Genomic DNA, 22,408 nt, shown 5'->3' with positions numbered 1-22,408 from the left:
TAAACTTACGATGAAACGAGGTGCTGCTGACTTATAATCTTTATTGATGATAACATCAATATGCAATCATAGTCACTGAGTCACTTTACTCTTGGCTTTTTTGCAATAACAATTGTGCCTTTTAATCATGCAGGTAAAGCAGCCAGAGCAAAATATATGATGTTAGTTTGTCAAGGGCAGGAGCCCAACTAAAGCCAACACTTATCACCATGGTGACAAATTAAACAATAATTCATCAACATCTAAACCTCTGTTAATTCTCAATACCGTCTGCTGCCGAGGCCTGTGCTCATCCCACCAGGTGTAGAGCCCCTTGGACGCACGTTAGACGCGCATCTTTTCAAGTGACCAGGCAGGTTTTTGAATTAGCCCCCTCTCCCCTTCCTTATGAAACTAAACATACCAAGTTATCTCTGCTAAACCTGATTAGTGCAATTAATCTTTCAGCTAAATAGTACAAACAACTAATGTTGTTTAGTAATGATAGCAGGTTTTTACTATAAAAGAATAAGTAATGATCACTCGTAAGTTTAATTAGAAACAAAATCTGGGTTTACAGTGACAATTAGCCCATTACTGCCTTCACGGCATATCGTATAACCTTGAAAAAAACTCTGTATGCTTGCGAATTGCTCTTGCGGCACAGATTGGACTGCACAGTGCAGCTTCAAGTCAAACACACCTTAAATCTACAGTGGTCAGGTGGTACAGTGTCCACATGGTAGGCTACAAGTCGTAGCTCTCAGAAAATTATGAGTTTACACTTTGTAATTTCAAGCTCTAAGCACGTGAAGGCTCAAGTCATGCGACTGTTTATTTATTGCCTGTAAGCGTTTAGCTTTTGACTTCTGCCGATTGTATTCATGCTTCAAAATTAATGAAAAGTTGTGTTCATTTGTGAAGATTATAACGATGAATAAAACGTGACCTTATTTTCTGCAATAATCTAAAAGCCAATGGAAAAATCTTATTGGGTTTTTGTTGAGGGAACCAGGGTGATGCTACTTCAGGGTTGGCCTACAAAAGCTGCATCCTTTTTTTTTTTTTTTATCGAAGTTCTGTAATTGACCCTTTTCACCGGTGATAATGCGTTTTTATGGTCATCAGCATAGTAAATCTTGCATAAATGAAATAAAATAAAAAATGTCCATTTATAACACTTAGTATTGTATTACCATCATCAAATAACAACAAGTCAACGCTGCTGTGAGGGTGTTTCTAATAAAGTGGCTGTGGGAGTGATGGTAAAGTTGACATCTTTCTTTCTTCTGACTGCCTTTGTCAATCTCTCTCTATACTGTATCTTTTTGAAAGTTGTGAAAACACTGTTATTGAGTTTTTCTTTGGCTATTTCAGCTAATGGGACAGCAAAACATATATTTCATGTATTCTCTCATTCACCGCTGTAGAATTTTACCCAGCTATGACGACTTCCGCTTCTGTGAAACCTGGAAATTGATGCAAGTTGACTGGGCTACATTGTAAATCCAAAACCGCTTTTGTAAAACACCTCCGAGAACACATATGGCTTGAAAATGCTAATTTAAAATGCTCTATCACTGGTGCGGTTTTATTTTTAGTGCCATTCAGGTTTGATTTGTTTTACAATAACAATTATCACAAACTTTTTTTATTAATGCATGAAAACACAATTACAATAAGGCAATTCAAAAGCACATAAAATCCCTAAAGAACAAAGCACAACTAATGAAACAATTGATACTAGAAAGAAATCATTAAAAAAATATATATATATACATACGGGTAGCCTATATATTCTTTCTGAAAAACAGAAAATAATGACTGTTTTAAGGCACTTACATTTATGAATATAAAATTCCCCAAAGTATAAATTGAATGTTTCCCAGATAGCAGACAATTAACATTGAATCAACAATTGAATCAATGTTAACCCGTTTAATCCCAACATTGAATCAATGTTAATGCATTAACCAAAAGATCATTGAATCAATGTTAAAAAAGTAACATTGATTTTTCATCAGGTTTGCACCCTGAAACAATGAAAAATATCAATATGGACATAAAAAATGTTCAACCTTAATTACTTATTTAACATTGAATCAACATAGAAACAATATCAAATCAATCTCGTTTTATGTACAGCAGGATTATATGCCATTTAATTGTCTGTTTTTACTTTCAATCAAAAACAATAGGGATGCGGTTTTGTATCAAAAAGTATCTCAAAGTAAACAACTTTAAACCTTCAGTTTACATGTAAATGTTTTTATTTATGACCCCACACTGTTTGAACAGGAATTAACATAACATTCACATTGAACAGGAATTAACATCACTTCCATTATTATACTGAAAGTTATCTAATTTTTTGAAAATTAAGAAATTAAATTTATTGTAATTTTAAACCACTCATACATGTCAAACCAAAAGGATCTACTAATTATACAGTCAAAAAACAAATGTACTCTTGTTTCAATTTCAGAATCACAGAAAGTGCAATTATTGTGATCCATATTAAATTTATTTCTAAGAAGTTTTAAGGATGGGTAGATTAGATAAAAGTTTTAAAGTTCCTTAGCTTTGGGAGGTAGGCAAAAAAGAAAGGAAAGATACAAAGTTCTTAATTTATTAATATAGCTTGGAAAACATTTGAGTCACATTATTTCGACTAGCTTGATTTGGAAATGTGTCTTGGGTTAATGAAGTTCGTAATAATGTATACAAAATCCATTTAATGTATACAAAATCCATTTATTTTTAAAGATGGCAGCCTACTATATGAAGAGCTTCAGTTAGCCTATTGGGCACTGTATTTCTAACCAAACAGAGCAAATGCCTTTAAAATACAATTCCAAACCTTATGCTATTGCTTATAATCACATTGAAAGGGATACTTTTCATAGAAAGTCCTATGAAATTACCCCAAACATTGGAACGGTAAGTTCAGTGTGCAACGCGCCCACAGTGGCTGGAGATGGTATCGCAGCGCTTCATCACCGCATCGCTCCCGCAGAGAGTGGTGAGCAGAACAGGCAGGGAGCAGCGCGTAGAGAGGACGTGTGTCCATTCGCCAAGGTGCCTGGAAAATTAAAGGAAACGCAGCAAAGGACAGCTTTTAGATATTGCAAGGCCTGCAAAATAGGTCTCAGTTCAGGGTCAATTACATCATTTTTATTCACTGTGAAATAGAGCCTATTTATCTTACACGATGGGCAATCGGGGAATGGAGGACTTGATTCCTCTGGTAAACAGACTGCAGGATGCTTTCTCTTCCATCGGACAAAATGCCAACATGGACCTTCCTCAGATCGCGGTGGTCGGTGGCCAGAGTGCTGGGAAAAGCTCGGTATTGGAGAACTTCGTTGGGAAGTAAGTGACTGATGACATATATGGACACACATCACATCCATCGTGACATCCACTATCCCTGTATCATTAATTGCTCTCGAACGGAACACAAGCATTTTCAGTTATCACTTAAGCTATAGCCTAATGCATGTGCACCAAAATCAATGTTTATTTATAATAATGTAAAGATATTATCAATGACAGTGAGGAGCTCATCTATTTTAGGCAGGTTACGCTTATAAAACGGGAGAATTTGTTAAACGTTGATGCTTAACTGAGTAAAATACATTTATTTTGTCAATGTAAAACTTAATGCAAAACATGCAAACTTAACTCAGTCTCTCGACATTGGCAGCTTTTGGCAGCAGCCTCGTGAAGGAGAGTGACAGGGAATGATGCTCATGGCTGACGTGTATGTCCTCGCGAGGCCATCATACTAGCGAGCTGCCTATCTTCACCAAACAACAGCATTCTTGGGCATCATATGCGCGAGCGAGCTTATGTAGCTATATTAGGAAGAGAATTGATCTTTGTGTGAAGTATTGTGTAATATATTTTACATTTATGGGCTAGAGTAACCAACGTATATTTCAGATAATGTTATTATGTTTCCATTAGATTTTCATGGTTTGGTTGGAGATAAACAAGATATAAAAAGGCATTCAGAGGCCGCTGTGATGGCCTAAGTCCAAGGTTTAATGTTCACCGTATCAGGTGTCAGAGGGTCATATGTGAGCCACAGGGCCTATCTTCCCTGCTTTTTGTTTTCTGTTCACTCTGTCAAAATCTTTGAGGAATGCTAATGGCATTTTGTGCATAAATTGGAACCAATATTACTAGGGCCAAATAACAATCCTGATGAAAATTCTTACATCGTTTACAAACCACCATGTTGTTCTAAACTTGTGATGATTTAATTTTCTTTCTTTCTTTTCTTTATACAATGAAAGTGAATGGTGACTGAAGCTGTCATTCTGCCTTTTGTGTTCCATGGAAAAAAGTAATACAGAACAACATTAGGCTGAGTATGTCAGGGTTTGGTGGAGAAGGCGAGGACTCAAATGCAGAGCACTGGGCTTTCTATTAATAAAAATAAAACAAAAATTCAATTCAATTCAAATTTATTTGTATAGCGCTTTTCACAATACATATTGTTTCAAAGCAGCTTTACAGAATGCATTTCAGAAATGTACATACAAAATTACAGTTAGCTAATCATGTATAAATTTAGGGCATAACATATCGCCGGCGTTGGGTCGTCTCTTCACAGGCGTCGAGTCGTCTCAAAAACAAACAAAATCTACCCCGTGGGGGAAAACAAGACAGACAACAAGACAGGAGAGACTTGGAATGATAATTGTACATAAGGGTACCTTAGGCCCTGTTTTTACTCCTGGCATTAAGATGCGTTTTGGTCAATCAGATCACAAGTAGATGAGGGAGACACATAAACGTTTACACCTGGTGTTTTAATTAATCCCTTTTATTTTGTCCCCTTTCAACCACTTCTTTCCTGATTTCTTTGAGGGGAGGGTAAATGTATGTTTCCTGTCGATCTAATGGACAAAATAAGCTCGCAAAATTTATATATATATATATATATATATATATATATATATATATATATATATATATATGGAGAACAGCAGCAGCTCTCATGGTCTCAAGACCATGGAATGGTGAGTGGTTGGTACGATTTTGGTCTGACTGCAAACCAAATTTGTGTCTTTAGCCGACAAAGTGAATCCCGTCAGCAGGTGAGAAAGTGTTTTTTTGTGGCTTTTTAAAACAAATTCGATCTAATGCATTTTCGGCTACTTCTGGAAGTGGTTGAAAGTGGACAAGCTCAAAACGTTTTAGACCCCGTTTACACCTGTATATTTAGCATCCTCCACTTGGGATCCAAATTACCAAAACGCATCTTAAAGCAGGGCTATGCAGTTTCGGGAATTTCTTCGCTTTTTGCTCGCAGGTTTCTCTATAGAGCTCCCCCTACAACTTCGGAATAGATATTGGACAACACTGTCTAAAAACTCGTTGGCGACTCTCAGATACCGAGGCTAGTAGATCAACGACAGCAAAGCAGATGGGACATTCTTTAAAACGTCTTCCTTCGGGTTCGAACAGCGTGAGGAAGCGCAATAATGACAGAATTTTAGCAGATTTTTTTGCCGTAAAGCAATTCATTACATCGCGAGACCACGCGATACTTCCTGATGCCGTGGCAGGCCGGCTCAAAATTGCAAGGTGTTTTTTACATTCACAGGTGATAGGGGGGTGCGAGACAGAGGAAAGGTGGGGAAAGTTAACCAATAATCAGATGTGCGGGGTTAAGACAATAGACAGGAGAGCAAATGGCACAAAGAAACACACGAGACAAAACATGGAGCATGAGTGTCCGAATCCCAACGTGGAACCAAATCCAAACTAGACATGAGTGCCGGGATCCGAACGCTATACTCTGAACAAGAAACAAGGCACAAAGAGAGCGCAGAGCTCGACCACACTCCAAACCGCATGCTCACACAAAGAAAAGACAATACAGGAGTGTCAGGGCTCTGTCACAAAACCAAGAATAAACCAGACTGGTAACAGAAACCTGGCAGAGTTAGACCTACATTATGACACAATTTTAATTGTATGTTAACTGTTTCTTTATAGGATTGTTTAAGATTAAAATTGTGCTGAAACTGAAATAGCTATTTGTCGTAATTAAGCATAATGTTGCTGGTATGTAAATAAATAAATGTTCAAAAGTTTGGGTCCTGTAAGAGGTTTTAAATCTTTCACCAATGCTGCATTTGAGACATTTTTTTAATAAAAGTTTTATTGTGAAATATTATTATAACAGTTGTGCTGCTCATTATTTTTGTGATACATTTTCAGATTTTATGAATATATACTATTTGTAGCAAAGTCTTTACTGTCACATTTAATCAGTGTAATGAATCCTTGCTGAATAAAAAGTATTAATTCCTTTTAAAAACACAACTTATTGACCGCAAATGAGTATGTTAATATTAGAAGGATAGTCAGAGAATTGGATTCTTGTTGTCTTATTGCACGTCTTATTCACTATAAGCCTAAATCTGCCTCAGGCTTCTTAAACAGGTTTACTTATTAACATCCTTTATCTCGTAACCACATAATTATTTTGTGTCTGGCGCTTAGCCTGATGAGCTCTGCTTTCAGGACCAAGGACAGTTCTTTAAAAATATGTGGAGGTGGCTCGGTCTTGATTTAGTTGCTATTATGTCAGGAACCAAGAGGCCGTGCACACAATTACTTGTACCCTATTGTGTTATACAGATCTTCTTTATCTTCTCCTTCCTTATTTTTCTGCCTTAAAAGTGAATGGACGGCAGAGGGTTGGGTGTCGTTAGAATTTTAGCGATTAAATTTCCAATTTCGATTCAGCTTATCAATTCCAATTCTTATGAAATAGACATTATAAATGTCTTTACTGTAACTTTCTATCAATTCAATTATTCTTTGCTGAATAAAAGCATGGCCATATGGACGTTGTGGCGTAGTGTAGCGTGTCACAGAGTCCAGAAATAGATTCCAGAAATGTGTGTTGACTGTTGACAGATTCAATTTGTCTGAAGAAGACACAGGCATAACGGGGCCGTGGCAACGCGACACAGCGTCACATTCCCCTCTCACAGAACCAAGATACATACGTAACCAGAGACGTATCGACGATAACCATGATATTTCAAATGAATACAGGCATGATAATATTATACTGTTTGCCATAAAACACTAGCAGTCACAGCACGCAGTCTCACTGTACAGAGACATTATTTTGCTAGTCCTAAAACAGGAAATGTTACATTAAACTGCTGACGCCTTTGTGTTTTATTATATTTACATCCCTCTGGCTTTAATCCAAAAATGTGCTCATTTGGATAGAAACATGGATTATCCTAAATTTACTTCAAATATCTTTAGAAAATCTTTTTTTTTTTACCCCAAATAGGATAATGTGAGCATTATGGAGTGCTAAACTCACATTTAATTTATGTTTCATTCTTCTCGATGCTCAAGGGTGACCTTGCACAGAAAGTCCACACGCTGTCAGTCCGATGATGGAGCCGAAAGGCAGAGAAGATGAAAAGTGTAGAAACAGCAACAAGACACGCTGTACAGGAGGCAATACACCAACAATACCGGACAACAGAAGTGAGCACAGAGAGGAACTTAAATACACAGTGATAATGAGACAATGACAAACAGCTGTGATAATTAATGAGTGTCCATGGAAACTTGAGTGGCGGGAAATTTAACTAAGGAAACAGGCAACAGATGAATACAAACTAAAACTCCATGAAAACGAAACTAACTAGACAAAATTGTGACAAATAGATTATTTTCATAAAGATAATGTATATTTATATTGCAATGCCAATCGACAGCCTTTATCACTGTATATAATACTATAAAATATCATTTATTTTTCATTTCTATTTGACTGCATTATTTATTTTTAAAAAATGTAGAATTTCTATAGATATCGAGATATATCGTCAATTCTTTTCGCCACGATAACCGTGTATCAGAAAAATCTGATATCATGACAGCCGTAGTTGCGCTATGCTATGGGAACTTAAATACCAACTCCGCCACTCCCTCGGAAGAGCTTGTCCACAAGGAACCTTTGTTGAGTGCCAACTCTGACTTGGATCAACCCTAAACGACTCGAGAACCTGGGGATGAATCAATTTCTAATGTATAAAACCTGATAAATGTGTGCGGAGAGGACCAACCTGCTTGCAGCACATAGAACATGAAGTATTATACCTCTAGCAAGTGCCTTGGAAGAGGCCACACTTCTAGTGGAGTGAGCCCTGACCTCTAGAGGCAAATGTTGAGGAATCCTGGTGTCTTTCAAAGCTGAAGAGGACGATGTCCACTGTGCGTGGCTTTTACGACTCTGGAAGCTTGATTCAGAGGATGGAAACCTCTGCTCTTGAGTCAGAATTGACAAGATCTTATGTGCAGTAGACCCAAAGGAATAATGTTGGCTGCTACTGCCATAATACCTAGCATCCTTTGAATTAGCTGTACAGAAACCTGTTGGACTAGTTTGATGTCTCTAGCAGTGGTTAGGATTGAATCTACACGTGCAGGAGAAAGATGTGCATGTATCGTGGTCGAATCCCCAATAAAGTGGTTCCCTAAAAAAAGTGATTTTTTACTCAACTACTTTAGTTGTTTTAGAGAAAGCACACTTTTTTTTTGAGATTCAAGTTGAGCCCCAAATGCTTCATGGGCATGCACAACATCTCAATGTCGTGCTACTAGCTCTTCTGACTGGGCTAATATCAATCAGTCATCGATATAGTTGAGTACACGGATGCCCTGAGGTCACAGAGGAGCCAGAGCAGCATCCATGCACCACAGCATCGGTGAACGGGCATGGGGACAGATGCAATAATCACTAACAGGTAATATGCACCTGTGTCAAGTGACGTAAACTGAAACAAAAAATTTCAAGATAAAAGACATCAACCCAAACCTGGCACCTACAACAGAGCTTGGCCAAAAGGAAGTACTCTATATTAGTAAGCTTTGGCCCTGAAAGCAAACCTGGGAAACTTCCTGTGTTCTGGCAAGATCTCAATTCGAAAGAATGCGTCCTTTAGATCTATAGTCACAAACCAATCCTTGAATTTGTGGCACTATTAGTTTCACAGTAAGCATCTTGAACCTGTATGTCCACAGAGTACTGTTCAGGCCCTTATATATATATAAAATTGGGTGCAAACCCCTATCTTTTATGGGTACTTTAAAATACCAACTGTAAAACCCTGTGTCTCTTTCTGGCAGGGGTATGTGTTCTATGGCCTCTTTTGCCAGAAGAGTGCACAGTTCCTCTTTTCCTGGCACACTTTCGTTACCATCATGCCTTGAAAACGAGGTGGACGCGAGGCAAACTGAACTGGACTGGGCCCGAAGCGGCAGGACTTTTTTTGACTGCCATCGTGAAGATAACTTCTCTTAAATCGGATCCCCTTAGGCAGCCTGAACTGCTCGGATCTCCCTGCCCTCCTGTCCTTATGAGCGAGGGCTCGAGAGGGATATTTGGCTTCTGCTCTACCCTATGTGTCAACTATCAACTTATTGAACCTCAACTTTGACTCATGGTCTTCATTGAGCATATTGGTATCTTTATATGGTCTATCTGTACTTTCCCTGATATGGCGTCACACACTTTCAACCATTGTACAGAATAACTCCTCACTGATTTCACAGACACATGCTCAAAAAACACATGGCTTCTGAAGACAAAGAAGCTGTTTCTGGCATCTATTTATAGAATGATGAGGCGCTACGCTACATCACGACACAACAAAAAAATTACAAATAAAAATGTTAACTTACAGATATCACCATGAAACTTTACCAGTTGATTACTCACATGAATAGGAGAAAAAAATGTATTGCAAGGTTTCTGTAATTTTATGTTTAAATATGCTAATCAGGCTATATCTAATTAAATATGCTCTAATTTGCATATATTTTGGAGTGACAAATCTGACCATTGAAAAAAAACAAGTTTCAAAATTATTTTAGCATTTTGTTGACATATTTAATGAAAAGACATTACCTGAGGGGATTATGAATATCTCCTTTTGTTACCCTGTAAATCAGAAAATACTGCCAATAGCCTTAACATTTTTATTTCCACCCTATTTTTAGGCATAAAATGTCATATAAATTAGGCCAAGAATGATATATCAACAAATCCCACTGGACAAACCTTCACAATATAGTTAGGAATATGACTGTAAAGTTTGGTGTATGTAGGTGCTACAGAAGTGGAAAATCCTCACTAGGAGTGTGAGAAAAAAATTCATTTTGAGAAAACGGCCTTTAAAGATTTTTATGGCAAAATTCCCCTAATTTCTATTGAAAGCCATGAATTACAGACAAAATATGCTTTAGGTCCAAGTAAAATCCATGTATCACGCATTTAACTTTTGTTGAATTTAGGAGAAATCTACAGACGCAAACGGACAAAGTGTAGTAAAATAAAGACCTAAATGTTTATTTTGGACTTTTTTACAGGGACCAAAGGGACATAGTAGATGAGTATTTTTGTGTGTGTGTAACTAATAATAATAGCATATTAAAATTATTTCGAAAGAAGACATGTTATTGAAGACAAATAGCCCAAAATCTCAAAGTTGTCCAGTGAAAAAAAACACAATGTTTTTTTGCCTGCCGTGTCTCGCCTTAAGCCGTGTTTGGAAACATGCTTCAGACAAGCGTTCCCAGCGCCAACGCTAAGACGCAGCATCGGGTTCCACTCAAAAGGACACCACCTTAAGCTAGTTTAAGCTTTTTTCATATGATGAGCAGCAATATCACTGGCTCTGAGTCTGAACACTGTGAGCTTTGTATGCTCTAGATTTGCTTGTACACACACCCTATAATATTCATAGATCCATATCACTGGCAGCGACTTAAATGCTTAAAAGTGACTTAAATTGTTTGTTGCTGTCTCGTAGATCTTCATTGTTATTCAGCAGGTCCAGTGTTATTGTTCATGCTACACTGTGAGCTCTGCGGACACTAAAGTGTCTGTCAAGCTAGTTAGTTACAAACAGATCCATTGACTGGCAGTACAATGCTCAAAGATGAACATTATAATACTGTACGAGGACAATTACCTGGCTAGATTGCAGTTTCAGGACTGCAATAATAGGTGACCCTTAACCCTTGTGCGCCCTTGGGACATTTTTGTCTTTTTCAGCTTTTTTATTCTTATCATTTTGTTAATGCCAACTGCATACATTTTGGCACAAGTGTATATTTTTAGTGGAATTTTACTATTTCATTCTGTTGGCAAGGCTTCAATATATATATTTTTTAAGATTTTTTTTAGCAGATGGTGCTATTTTATCAGGTTTGCCCAGTAAAGCAAATACTCGATGTATTCCTGTTTTCTTTTTCTGCATATAATAGAACCAATTTGATACATTATCGGCTATAACTGTGGGTGTCCAACTAGTGTGTGTGTACACCCAAACAAAATCTTACTGAAAGCTCATGAGATATCAACCTCAAATTTAGAATAAATTATTTAGATGTATCGCTTTGAGTTTCTGGTAGATTTTGAGTTTAACATGTTTGTTTCACTTTTTAAACTTTTTTACTTCAACAATAATCTGCCAAGGGTCTTTTTTAAAAGGAGACCAAACTTAAGTCTGTGCACCCAAGGTTCAATTTTTTATGACAGTTTTTTTTTTACACAATTTTGTAGGACCTCAGAGTAACTTTTTTTTTTAATTGATACAAGGGTTAAAGAGACAGGTCACCCAAAATCATTTACTCATCCTCTTCTTATTCTAAACTTTTGAAATATCTTACAAAGAGGAAAAATGCCTCATTTATTTATTTATAGAATGAATGTGAATTGGGTGCCATTTTATTTTGAACCTCATTGAATTTAATTGTATGGAAAACAGTTCTTCAAAATAGCTTTGCTTATGTTTCTTACTTGATTATTTCCTCACAGACAAACTGCTCTTTGGACTTATGAATCAGTTGCAGCGTATCATACAGTTGAATGAACATTCAGCTCATCCACGCTGACACTTATGGTGCAATTTATTGGACAGATGTCTATATTATGAATGAGACATAGAGTTTTATAACAGTGCCACATGCTGATTGTGCCCTATCACCATGGTGACGTGACGATCAATTACATGATGGCGCAGTCCGGCAGAAAGCAGCTGGTCATCACAGCTGCCGTATGTCATTAAACAGCCTGCAAGAGCAGATAAGACACTGTAGCTGGCTAGCTGCCTCCCAATTCAGAGACTGCATCCTTCAAAAGGCCGCATTAGAAGGCCGATTGCGTCACCACGGTGCGACGAAGGCTGTCCCAATTCGAAGGCTCCTTCAAATGCGTCTTTCGTTTCCTGTGAAATAAAGGATACAACAGATGGATCCTTTGTGGCCATTGCCCGCCAGTGATGAACAGATTTTTTTTTAGAGAACCTGCCTATAATTACACTTTTAAACATAAGTATGGGGTTTCAGCTTACCTAAAATATCTAGTGATACAAATGTAAAAATGAAAATAAACTTTAAAGTGGTTCAAATGTTGACTTATATATCTTACTAATATGCAATTATAGTTTATATTCTTTATTATATACAGAAATGGACCATGGTAAACGTATTTAGACAGTTTGTGAACCCTGTTTTGTTTTTAGTTTAATATAACTTTCAAACAAGTCCAGTATTATAGTTACTGCCACTCATCAACGGCAGTTGTTACGGTTTCTAGGCAACAAGAACAGTCCTCCTTAGGCTAGACCGTCACGTTTAACAACTCCTGGTCCGACCTTTGCGGCCTTCGAAGGATGCAGCCTCTGAATTCGGACACAGCTTGTGTGTGTGTGTGTGTGTGTGTGTGTGTGTGTGTGTGTGTGTGTGTGTGTGTGTGTGTGTGTGTGTGTGTGTCTGTGCTGTGTGTGTCAATAATGGGATGTGCAGCATTAAGCTGGTCATGTGTCCTAATAAACGTTAGGTTTTAGTTTTAGGCTGCTTTCTAGAGTGCAAAGAACGCCACCTATTTTTTCAGAGGTCATGGTTCTAACCCTTGAATCAATCAGACATCAACAACATTACAAACTTTAGTTTGAAGCAAAAAAATAAATGAATAAATTAAAATCGGGAATGCATTAAATGAATGAAAAGTGACAGTAAAGACATTTACATTGTTACAAAAAAACAATTAATCCATTCATCAAATATTAAGTAAGGAATAATTGACGACAGGCCGTTGAATTATTATAAAAATAATGCACACCCGAGGTGGTAATGCGGTCACGGCGCGAAGCGGAGTGGCCGTTACACCTCGGGTGTGCATTATTTTTATAATAATTCAATGGTCTGGAGTCAATTATTCCGCTTATCTGTAGTATAAGCAGTAATAAACAACTGTTGAGCACAGAATCAGCATATTATTATATTATTATCATATTATCATGTGACACTGAAGACTGGAGTAATGGATGCTGAAAATTCAGCTTTGTCACTAAATTACATTGTAAAATATATTCAAATAGAAAGCGGTTAAGCTACTTTAAATTGTAACTAATAATATTCACAATATTACTGTTTTTACTGTATTTTTGGGAAAAATGCATAAAAAAATATTACAGAGACCAAACAATTTAAACGGCAGTTTATATACAGTAGTGACCAAAAAAATGATGTCCGGAGGGGATAAAACCACAATTTAAATCAAAATATGAAGAAAATATTAATATCTTTAAAACATTTTAAAGATGAGGGAAGAACAAAACACTAAACTTGGTTAAGGTGTTTATCTGACAAAAGTATTTGGAAAAAAACTAAAACAAAAAGCTACTGAACTAAAGCAACAGGTTTTATTTATGTTTTCAAAAGTAGTTTTGCATGTGTTCATAATTTCTTTGAATGACAGCCTGGCCAAAAAGTATCACAAATAAAACATTTGACTCCAAGCACAACTACGCATTATGCTTAAAAAAAGTGTAACAAATTTTTAACAATATTTGAATAAAGGGTGAAGATGTCAATTTTCCTTTGGCTGACATCACTTTTGGCCACTACTGTATATACTGTATGCATTTGTGTATGTATGTACTATATGTAGGCAATGTATTCCTTCTACTGCATCTTACAAAATATGGGCTGTGTGGATATGGACAACAACTAGAGCACTTCATTAATTCATAGCAGTCCTAAAATAAACAGTCTATTGCCCTATTTACTAATTATACTAACATCCTCATCATTCTGCAAACTATATATATATATATATATATATAAAAAAATAGCATCTGCCATTTTGCAGTTTATTGGAGAATCAAAGAAGCCGATCAGAGATACAGTAATATGAGAGGCTATATTGATAGGATATACCTGTATAGAACCATCATGATTGCTTTATTATGTTCACACTGTCAATATGAATTACATAATTGGACTGTAAAAAGAACATAAATTAAATTAAAAAGTTTGATTTTGAGATTAGATCGCGAAGAGGCTATTTTAAACATACAGTCTTGGAAATCCATAAAAGCTGTGGTCAGTAGTGAAATGCAATGACATGTTTTTTCTTTCTAAGCATAACCACTAATTTTGGAAGCACTTCTGCCTAATGGCCAGAACTCATACAGCGCTTTCTCACACACCTTCCTCCAACCCTTCTCCAAATTCCATGTCTCTCATAGCTAAGGAAGGCTTATAGTTGCAAATATGAAAAATTGCCCTAATGCCTCTAAAATCTAGAACAAATACAAATATATATATATATATATATATATATATAAATAAATATAGCTGCAAGCAGCGATTACGGGCCCAAGCCGGTGGCACCGCCACCCTGGTGCCTTTAGTTACACTAAAGGCACCGGGCTGGCGCTGCCACCGGCTTGGGCCCTCCATCGCTGCTTGCAGCTATATTTATTTATATATATATATATATATATATATATATATATATATAAAAAGCCGCCACCCCGTTGCCTTTCGGGTTCCTGTGCACGACGGGCAATAACGTAACCCCGCTTTGACTGTCGAGAAGAAGTCTGCTTTAGAGCTTGCATCAGTGTGAGTCTTTCTGCTCCCCTCCAAACACACACAGAAAAGGGGGGGGCTGTCTGTGTGTGTGCCCTCCCCCCCCCCCCCCACACTCCCCCCCCCCACACACTCCCCCCTCCCCCCCCCCCCCCCCCCCCACACACACACACACACAGAGAATGGCAGGGGGAACTCTGTCAGAGAGAGACAAAACCACATTCAAACCAAAATATCTGACTTCCTGTTGGTCGGAGCTAATGACTGTAAATTAGAAAGTTGTCCGGATCGATAAGCACAATATACAGACCGAGTTTTGTGACTGTAGGTAAAAATAACCCACCCACTTTAGTCAAAAGTATCTTGAAAGTAACACACTTCCTGCTGCCAGTTGGTGGCGCTATAACTTTGACTCACAATAGTCACATCCATGTGATCGCCCTCTTACAACAAACACACTGCTGAAGTTTCATCAAGATCAATAAATGTATGAAGACGTTATAACACATTGTGTTTTTCTTTTCTCGCCATAACTTCGTTTCCTCGCCACGGCCAAACCGTTCGAGATATCAAAAATCCGTCCGCAATTTAGCATCCTCAATGTCTTGACTTCATGCTGACCGAGTTTGGTGGCGATAGGATAATTTTTCTTGGACGAGTATATCAAATTCCAGGGGCATGCATTTTCATACAGCCCATAATAGCCGACTTCCTGTTGGACTGGCGTAAAACTTAGAGCACGAAAGTTGTTCGGCCCGATTAAATCTATATGTGTACCGAGTTTCATATTATTACATGCAAACGTGTTTGATATATGGACCAAGTTTTTCGGACCACGTTCAAGGGGGCGCTGTTGAGCTCCCCTGCCACGCCCGGGTACCAGCTTCAGCCCAGCCCTGATGGCCGCAGGTTCTGACCTGTGTGCAAAGTTTCAAGAGTTTTCGAGCACGTTAAGGGCCCCAAAAGTGCCCGAGAAGTCCCACACAGCAGAGAAAGGGTTAAAATAAAGCCCCCCTCCTCTCTCACACACACAGACACTGAGAGAGACTGGCAAAATTCCCATCAAATCACATTCAAACCAAAATATCTGACTTCCTGTTGGTCGGAGCTAATGACTGTAAATTAGAAAGTTGTCCGGCTCGGGGAGATAAATATAAATACCGATTTTTGTTACTGTAGGTAAAACTAATACCCCATTTTTGACTAAAGGTGGCGCTACTGAGCCCCTCCACCGCGCCCGTTTCTGAAACTTCACACATGCCTAGTACCTAATAAATCTGATATGCATGTTGAGTTTCATGCAATTTGAAGCATGTTAAGAGCCTCAAATGCACCCAAAAAGAATATAAAAGTTTAAAGCGTTGCCATGGCAACAGTATTTAAGATATCAATAATTCTTTCACATGTCTACATCTGCCGTGTGTTTACATTATACACATAAAGTTTGAAGCAAATCGGGTAAAAATAAGAGGGTGAATTCAAAGCATTTTGAAAGTGACACACTTCCTGCTGCCAGTTGGTGGCGCTATAACTTTGACTCACAATAGTCACATCCATGTGATCGGCCTCTTACAACGAACACACTGCTGAAGTTTCATCAAGATCAATTAATGTATGAGGATGTTATAACACACTTCCTGTTTCCAATATTCGCCATAAATTTGTTTCCTCGCCACGGCCAAAGCGTTCGAGATATCAAAAATCCCCTGGCAATTTTTCATCCTCCATGTCTTGACTTCATGCACACCGAGTTTCGTGGTGATTGGTTGAATCGTCTAGGAGGAGTATTTTAAATTCCATTGCATGTGTTTTTTAAACTACGCCAAATAGCCGACTTCCTGTTGGGCTGGGGTAAAAAGTCAGAGCACGAAGGATATATGAACCGATGAGATCTATAAGTGTACCGAGTTTCATATTATTCCACGCAAGCGTGTTTGATTTATGGACCAAGTTTTCGGACCGCGTTCCAGGGGGCGCTGTCGAGCCCTCCTGCCACGCCCGGGTACCAGCTTCAGTCCAGCTCTAATGGCCGCGGGTTCTGACATTTGTGCAAAGTTTCAAGAGTTTTTGAGCACGTTAAGGCCCCCAAAAGTGCCCAAAAGGTAGTAATATAATAATAATAATAAATTAAAGCTGCAAGCAGCGATGAAAGGGCCCTCGCACCCGTGCCACCGCCACCCGGTGGCTTTAGGAAGACAGAGCACGGTGGGCAATGTGCATTTAAGTAGGTAAAAATAGGAGGAGTATGTCAAAGTCAGTTACAAAAATGTCCTTGATTATGGGGATAATAGCATGCGTTATAACTCAGATAAGTGTTGCTAGCATGTTTTAGCATGTTTCTAGCATGTTTAGAACTCAATGGCATATTAAATATGTCGCTAGTAATGCATCACAGTGTAAAACGTGTCACTTCCTGTCGACAGTAGGTGGCGCTATTACTTTAACTTAAAATTGTCATGTAGATGTGTTCAGGGCAGGACTCTTATCAAACGTGTGAAGTTTGGGGCAGATTGGACATTGCCTTCTTCAGTAACACCAACTTCCTGTTTCATTGCATTAGCGTGCTTTAGCACTTAGCTAAGAATTGCTAGCATGTTTTAACATGTTTCTAACATGTATATAACTCAATGGCATATTTAAAATGTTGCTAGTACTGCATCACAGTGTTAAACATGTCACTTCCTGTTGCCAGTAGGTGGCGCTATTACTATAACTGAAAAGTGTCATGTAGATGTGTTCAGGACAGGACTCTTATCAAACGTGTAAAGTTTGGGAAAGATTGGACATTGCCTTCTTTAGTAACAACAACTTCCTCTTTCATTGCATTAGCATGCTTTAGCACTTAGCTAAGAATTGCTAGCATGTTTTAACAGGTTTCTAACATGTTTATAACTCAATGGCATATTTAATATGTTGCTAGTACAGCATCACAGTGTTAAACATGTCATTTGCTGTTGCCAGTAGGTGGCGCTATTACTATAACTGAATATTCTCATGTAAATGTGTTAAACATGAGAATATTCAACCGTGTGAAGTTTGGGGCCGATTAAACATCCAATGCCAGTTACAGCAAATTCCTATTTAATTGCATTAATAGCATGATTTAGCACCTAGCTAATGTTTGCTAGCATGTTTTAGCATGTTTCTAGTATGTTGTTAACATGTTTAACACTTGCTGGCACTTTTTTGTATGTTATTAGGAGTCCAAAACAGTGTTAAACATGTCACTTCCTGTTGCCAGCAGGTGGCGCTATGACTGTAACTGAATTTGAGCATGGTCATGTGTTCAGGACAGAACGCTTATCAAACGTGTGAAGTTTGGGGCAGATTGGACATTCAATGCCTGAGTTACAGCAAATTTCTATTTAATTGCAGTAATAGCATGCTTTAGCACTTAGCTAATGTTTGCTAGCATGTTTTAGCATGTTTCTAGCATGTTGTTAACATGTTAAGCACTTGCTGGCAATTTTTTATATGTTATTAGGAGTCCAAAACAGTGTTAAACATGTCACTTCCTGTTGCCAGCATGTGGCGCTATGACTGTAACTGAATTTGAGCATGGTCATGTGTTCAGGACAGAACGCTTATCAAACGTGTGAAGTTTGGGGCAGATTGGACATTGTTTGCCTGAGTTACAGCAACTTCCTGTTTAATTTCAGTAATAGCATGCTTTAGCACTTAGCTAATGTTTGCTAGCATGTTTTAGCATGTTTCTAGTATGTTGTTAACAAGTTTAGCACTTGCTGGCAATCTTTTATAAATTATTAGGAGTCCAAAACAGTGTTAAACATGTCACTTCCTGTTGCCAGCAGGTGGCGCTATGACTGTAACTGAATTTTAGCATGGTCATGTGTTCAGGACAGAACTCTTATCAAACGTGTGAAGTTTGGGGCAGATTGGACATTCAATGCCTGAGTTACAGCAACTTCCTGTTTCATGGCGAAACATCAAAATTTGTCAGGCCGCCGAGGACACGCCCTTCGACGAAAACTCAAGATCTTCGCAATTTAACGTCGCAAAGGCCTTAAGATTACACTCACCAAATTTGAAGATGATCAGATTAAAACTGTAGGAGGAGTTCGTTAAAGTACGAGGCCTGAAAATGGCAAAAACTGCACAAAAATCAGAGAGGAAGTTCAAAATGGCTGACTTCCTGTTGTGTTTAAGGCTATGCTCCAAGAGACTTTTTTGTAGGTATTGGGTCATTACATGTATGTACCGAATTTCGTACACGTACGTGAAACGTAGCGGGAGGCGCACTCCGTTGAACATTTATAGGTGGCGCTATCGAGCCATTTTGCCCCGCCCAATTCTGAAACGCATATCAGATGTCAATTTTCACCGGTTCTGACGCGTGTGCAAATTTTCGTGAGTTTTCGTGCATGTTTAGGCCCTCAAAAATGCGATTAAATGCGGAGAAGAATAATAATAATAATAATTAAAGCTGCAAGCAGCGATGAAAGGGCCCTCGCACCCGTGCCACCGCCACCCGGTGGCTTTAGGAAGACAGAGCACGGTGGGCAATGTGCATTTAAGTAGGTAAAAATAGGAGGAGTATGTCAAAGTCAGTTACAAAAATGTCCTTGATTATGGGGATAATAGCATGCGTTATAACTCAGATAAGTGTTGCTAGCATGTTTTAGCATGTTTCTAGCATGTTTAGAACTCAATGGCATATTAAATATGTCGCTAGTAATGCATCACAGTGTAAAACGTGTCACTTCCTGTCGACGGTAGGTGGCGCTATTACTTTAACTTAAAATTGTCATGTAGATGTGTTCAGTGCAGGACTCTTATCAAACGTGTAAAGTTTGGGAAAGATTGGACATTGCCTTCTTCAGTAACACCAACTTCCTGTTTCATTGCATTAGCGTGCTTTAGCACTTAGCTAAGAATTGCTAGCATGTTTTAACATGTTTCTAACATGTATATAACTCAATGGCATATTTAATATGTTGCTAGTACTGTATCACAGTGTTAAACATGTCACTTCCTGTTGCCAGTAGGTGGCGCTATTACTATAACTGAAAAGTGTCATGTAGATGTGTTCAGGGCAGGACTCTTATCAAACGTGTAAAGTTTGGGAAAGATTGGACATTGCCTTCTTTAGTAACAACAACTTCCTCTTTCATTGCATTAGCATGCTTTAGCACTTAGCTAAGAATTGCTAGCATGTTTTAACATGTTTCTAACATGTTTATAACTCAATGGCATATTTAATATGTTGCTAGTACAGCATCACAGTGTTAAACATGTCATTTCCTGTTGCCAGTAGGTGGCGCTATTACTATAACTGAATATTCTCATGTAAATGTGTTAAACATGAGAATATTCAACCGTGTGAAGTTTGGGGCAGATTAAACATCCAATGCCTGAGTTACAGCAAATTCCTATTTAATTGCATTAATAGCATGATTTAGCACCTAGCTAATGTTTGCTAGCATGTTTTAGCATGTTTCTAGTATGTTGTTAACATGTTTAACACTTGCTGGCACTTTTTTGTATGTTATTAGAAGTCCAAAACAGTGTTAAACATGTCACTTCCTGTTGCCAGCAGGTGGCGCTATGACTGTAACTGAATTTGAGCATGGCCATGTGTTCAGGACAGAACGCTTATCAAACGTGTGAAGTTTGGGGCAGATTGGACATCCAATGCCTGAGTTACAGCAAATTCCTATTTAATTGCAGTAATAGCATGCTTTAGCACTTAGCTAATGTTTGCTAGCATGTTTTAGCATGTTTCTAGTATGTTGTTAACATGTTAAGCACTTGCTGGCAATTTTTTATATGTTATTAGGAGTCCAAAACAGTGTTAAACATGTCACTTCCTGTTGCCAGCAGGTGGCGCTATGACTGTAACTGAATTTGAGCATGGTCATGTGTTCAGGACAGAACTCTTATCAAACATGTGAAGTTTGGGGCAGATTGGACATTGTTTGCCTGAGTTACAGCAACTTCCTGTTTCATGGCGAAACATCAAAATTTGTCAGGCCGCCGAGGACACGCCCTTCGACGAAAACTCTAGATCTTCGCAATTTAACGTCGCAAAGGCCTTAAGATTACACTCACCAAATTTGAAGATGATCAGATTTAAACTGTAGGAGGAGTTCGTTAAAGTACGAGGCCTGAAAATGGCAAAAACTGCACAAAAATCAGAGAGGAAGTTCAAAATGGCTGACTTCCTGTTGTGTTTAAGGCTATGCTCCAAGAGACTTTTTTGTAGGTATTGGGTCATTACATGTATGTACCGAATTTCGTACACGTACGTGAAACGTAGCGGTAGGCGCACTCCGTTGAACCTTTATAGGTGGCGCTATCGAGCCATTTTACCCCGCCCAATTCTGAAACGCATATCAGATGTCAATTTTCGCCAGTTCTGACGCGTGTGCAAATTTTCGTGAGTTTTCGTGCATGTTTAGGCCCTCAAAAATGCGATTGAATGCGGAAAATAATAATAATAATAATAATAATAATAATAATAATAATAAACAGAGCAATTCCAATAGTGTCCTCGCACCATCGGTGCTCGGGCCCTAATTAAAGCTGCAAGCAGCGATGAAAGGGCCCTCGCACCCGTGCCAACCGCCACCCGGTGGATTTAGGAAGACAGAGCACGGTGGGCATTGTGCATTTAAGTAGGTAAATATAGGAGTATGTCAAAGTCAGTTACAAAAATGTCCTTTATTATGGGGATAATAGCATGCGTTATCACTCAGATAAGTGTTGCTAGCATGTTTTAGCATGTTTCTAGCATGTTTAGAACTCAATGGCATATTAAATATGTCGCTAGCAATGCATCACAGTTTAAAACGTGTCACTTCCTGTCGACAGTAGGTGGCGCAATTACTTTAACTTAAAATTGTCATGTAGATGTGTTCAGGGCAGGACTCTTATCAAACGTGTGAAGTTTGGGGCAGATTTGACATTGCCTTCTTCAGTAACAACAACTTCCCGTTTCATTGCATTAGCGTGCTTTAGCACTTAGCTAAGAATTGCTAGCATGTTTTAACATGTTTCTAACATGTATATAACTCAATGGCATATTTAATATGTTGCTAGTAATGCATCGCAGTGTTAAACATGTCACTTCCTGTTGCCAGTAGGTGGCGCTATTACTATAACTGAATATTCTCATGTAAATGTGTTCAGACCAGAACTCTTATCAAACGTGTGAAGTTTGGGGCAGATTGGGCATTCAATGCCTGAGTTACAGCAAATTCCTATTTAATTGCAGTAATAGCATGCTTTAGCACTTAGCTAATGTTTGCTAGCATGTTTTAGCATGTTTCTAGTATGTTGTTAACATGTTTAGCACTTGCTGGCAATTTTTTATATGTTATTAGGAGTCCAAAACAGTGTTAAACATGTCACTTCCTGTTGCCAGCAGGTGGCGCTATGACTGTAACTGAATTTGAGCATGGTCATGTGTTCAGGACAGAACGCTTATCAAACGTGTGAAGTTTGGGGCAGATTGGACATTGTTTGCCTG

At 38.3% G+C, this 22,408-nt stretch overlaps 1 protein-coding gene across 6 annotated transcripts in view; it reads left to right on the top strand.

Annotated features, from left to right (window-relative positions):
• Positions 1-3,000: 3,000 nt before the first annotated feature.
• dnm1b (dynamin 1b) overlaps positions 3,001-22,408 on the top strand; it is a 55,932-nt gene continuing 36,524 nt past the window's right edge. For 5 of the 6 annotated variants that reach the window (XR_013796758.1, XR_013796759.1, XR_013796761.1 and 2 more), the window contains exon 1: positions 3,008-3,351. Coding sequence is in view for 2 of the 6 variants with exons in the window: in XM_079605845.1 (XP_079461971.1) it covers positions 3,191-3,351 (161 nt within the window). In the remaining 4 variants the exon portion in view is untranslated. Of the gene's footprint in view, positions 3,352-22,408 lie in introns of all 6 variants that reach the window. The other variant, XR_013796760.1, reaches the window with a different exon arrangement.

The sequence above is a fragment of the Phoxinus phoxinus genome (genome assembly GCF_949152265.1).
Source record: "Phoxinus phoxinus genome assembly, chromosome: 3".
In the NCBI taxonomy this organism is placed as follows: Eukaryota; Metazoa; Chordata; class Actinopteri; order Cypriniformes; family Leuciscidae; genus Phoxinus; species Phoxinus phoxinus.
The sequence above is the reverse complement of the archived record's forward strand: the minus strand, read 5'-3'. Positions and strand labels throughout refer to the sequence as shown.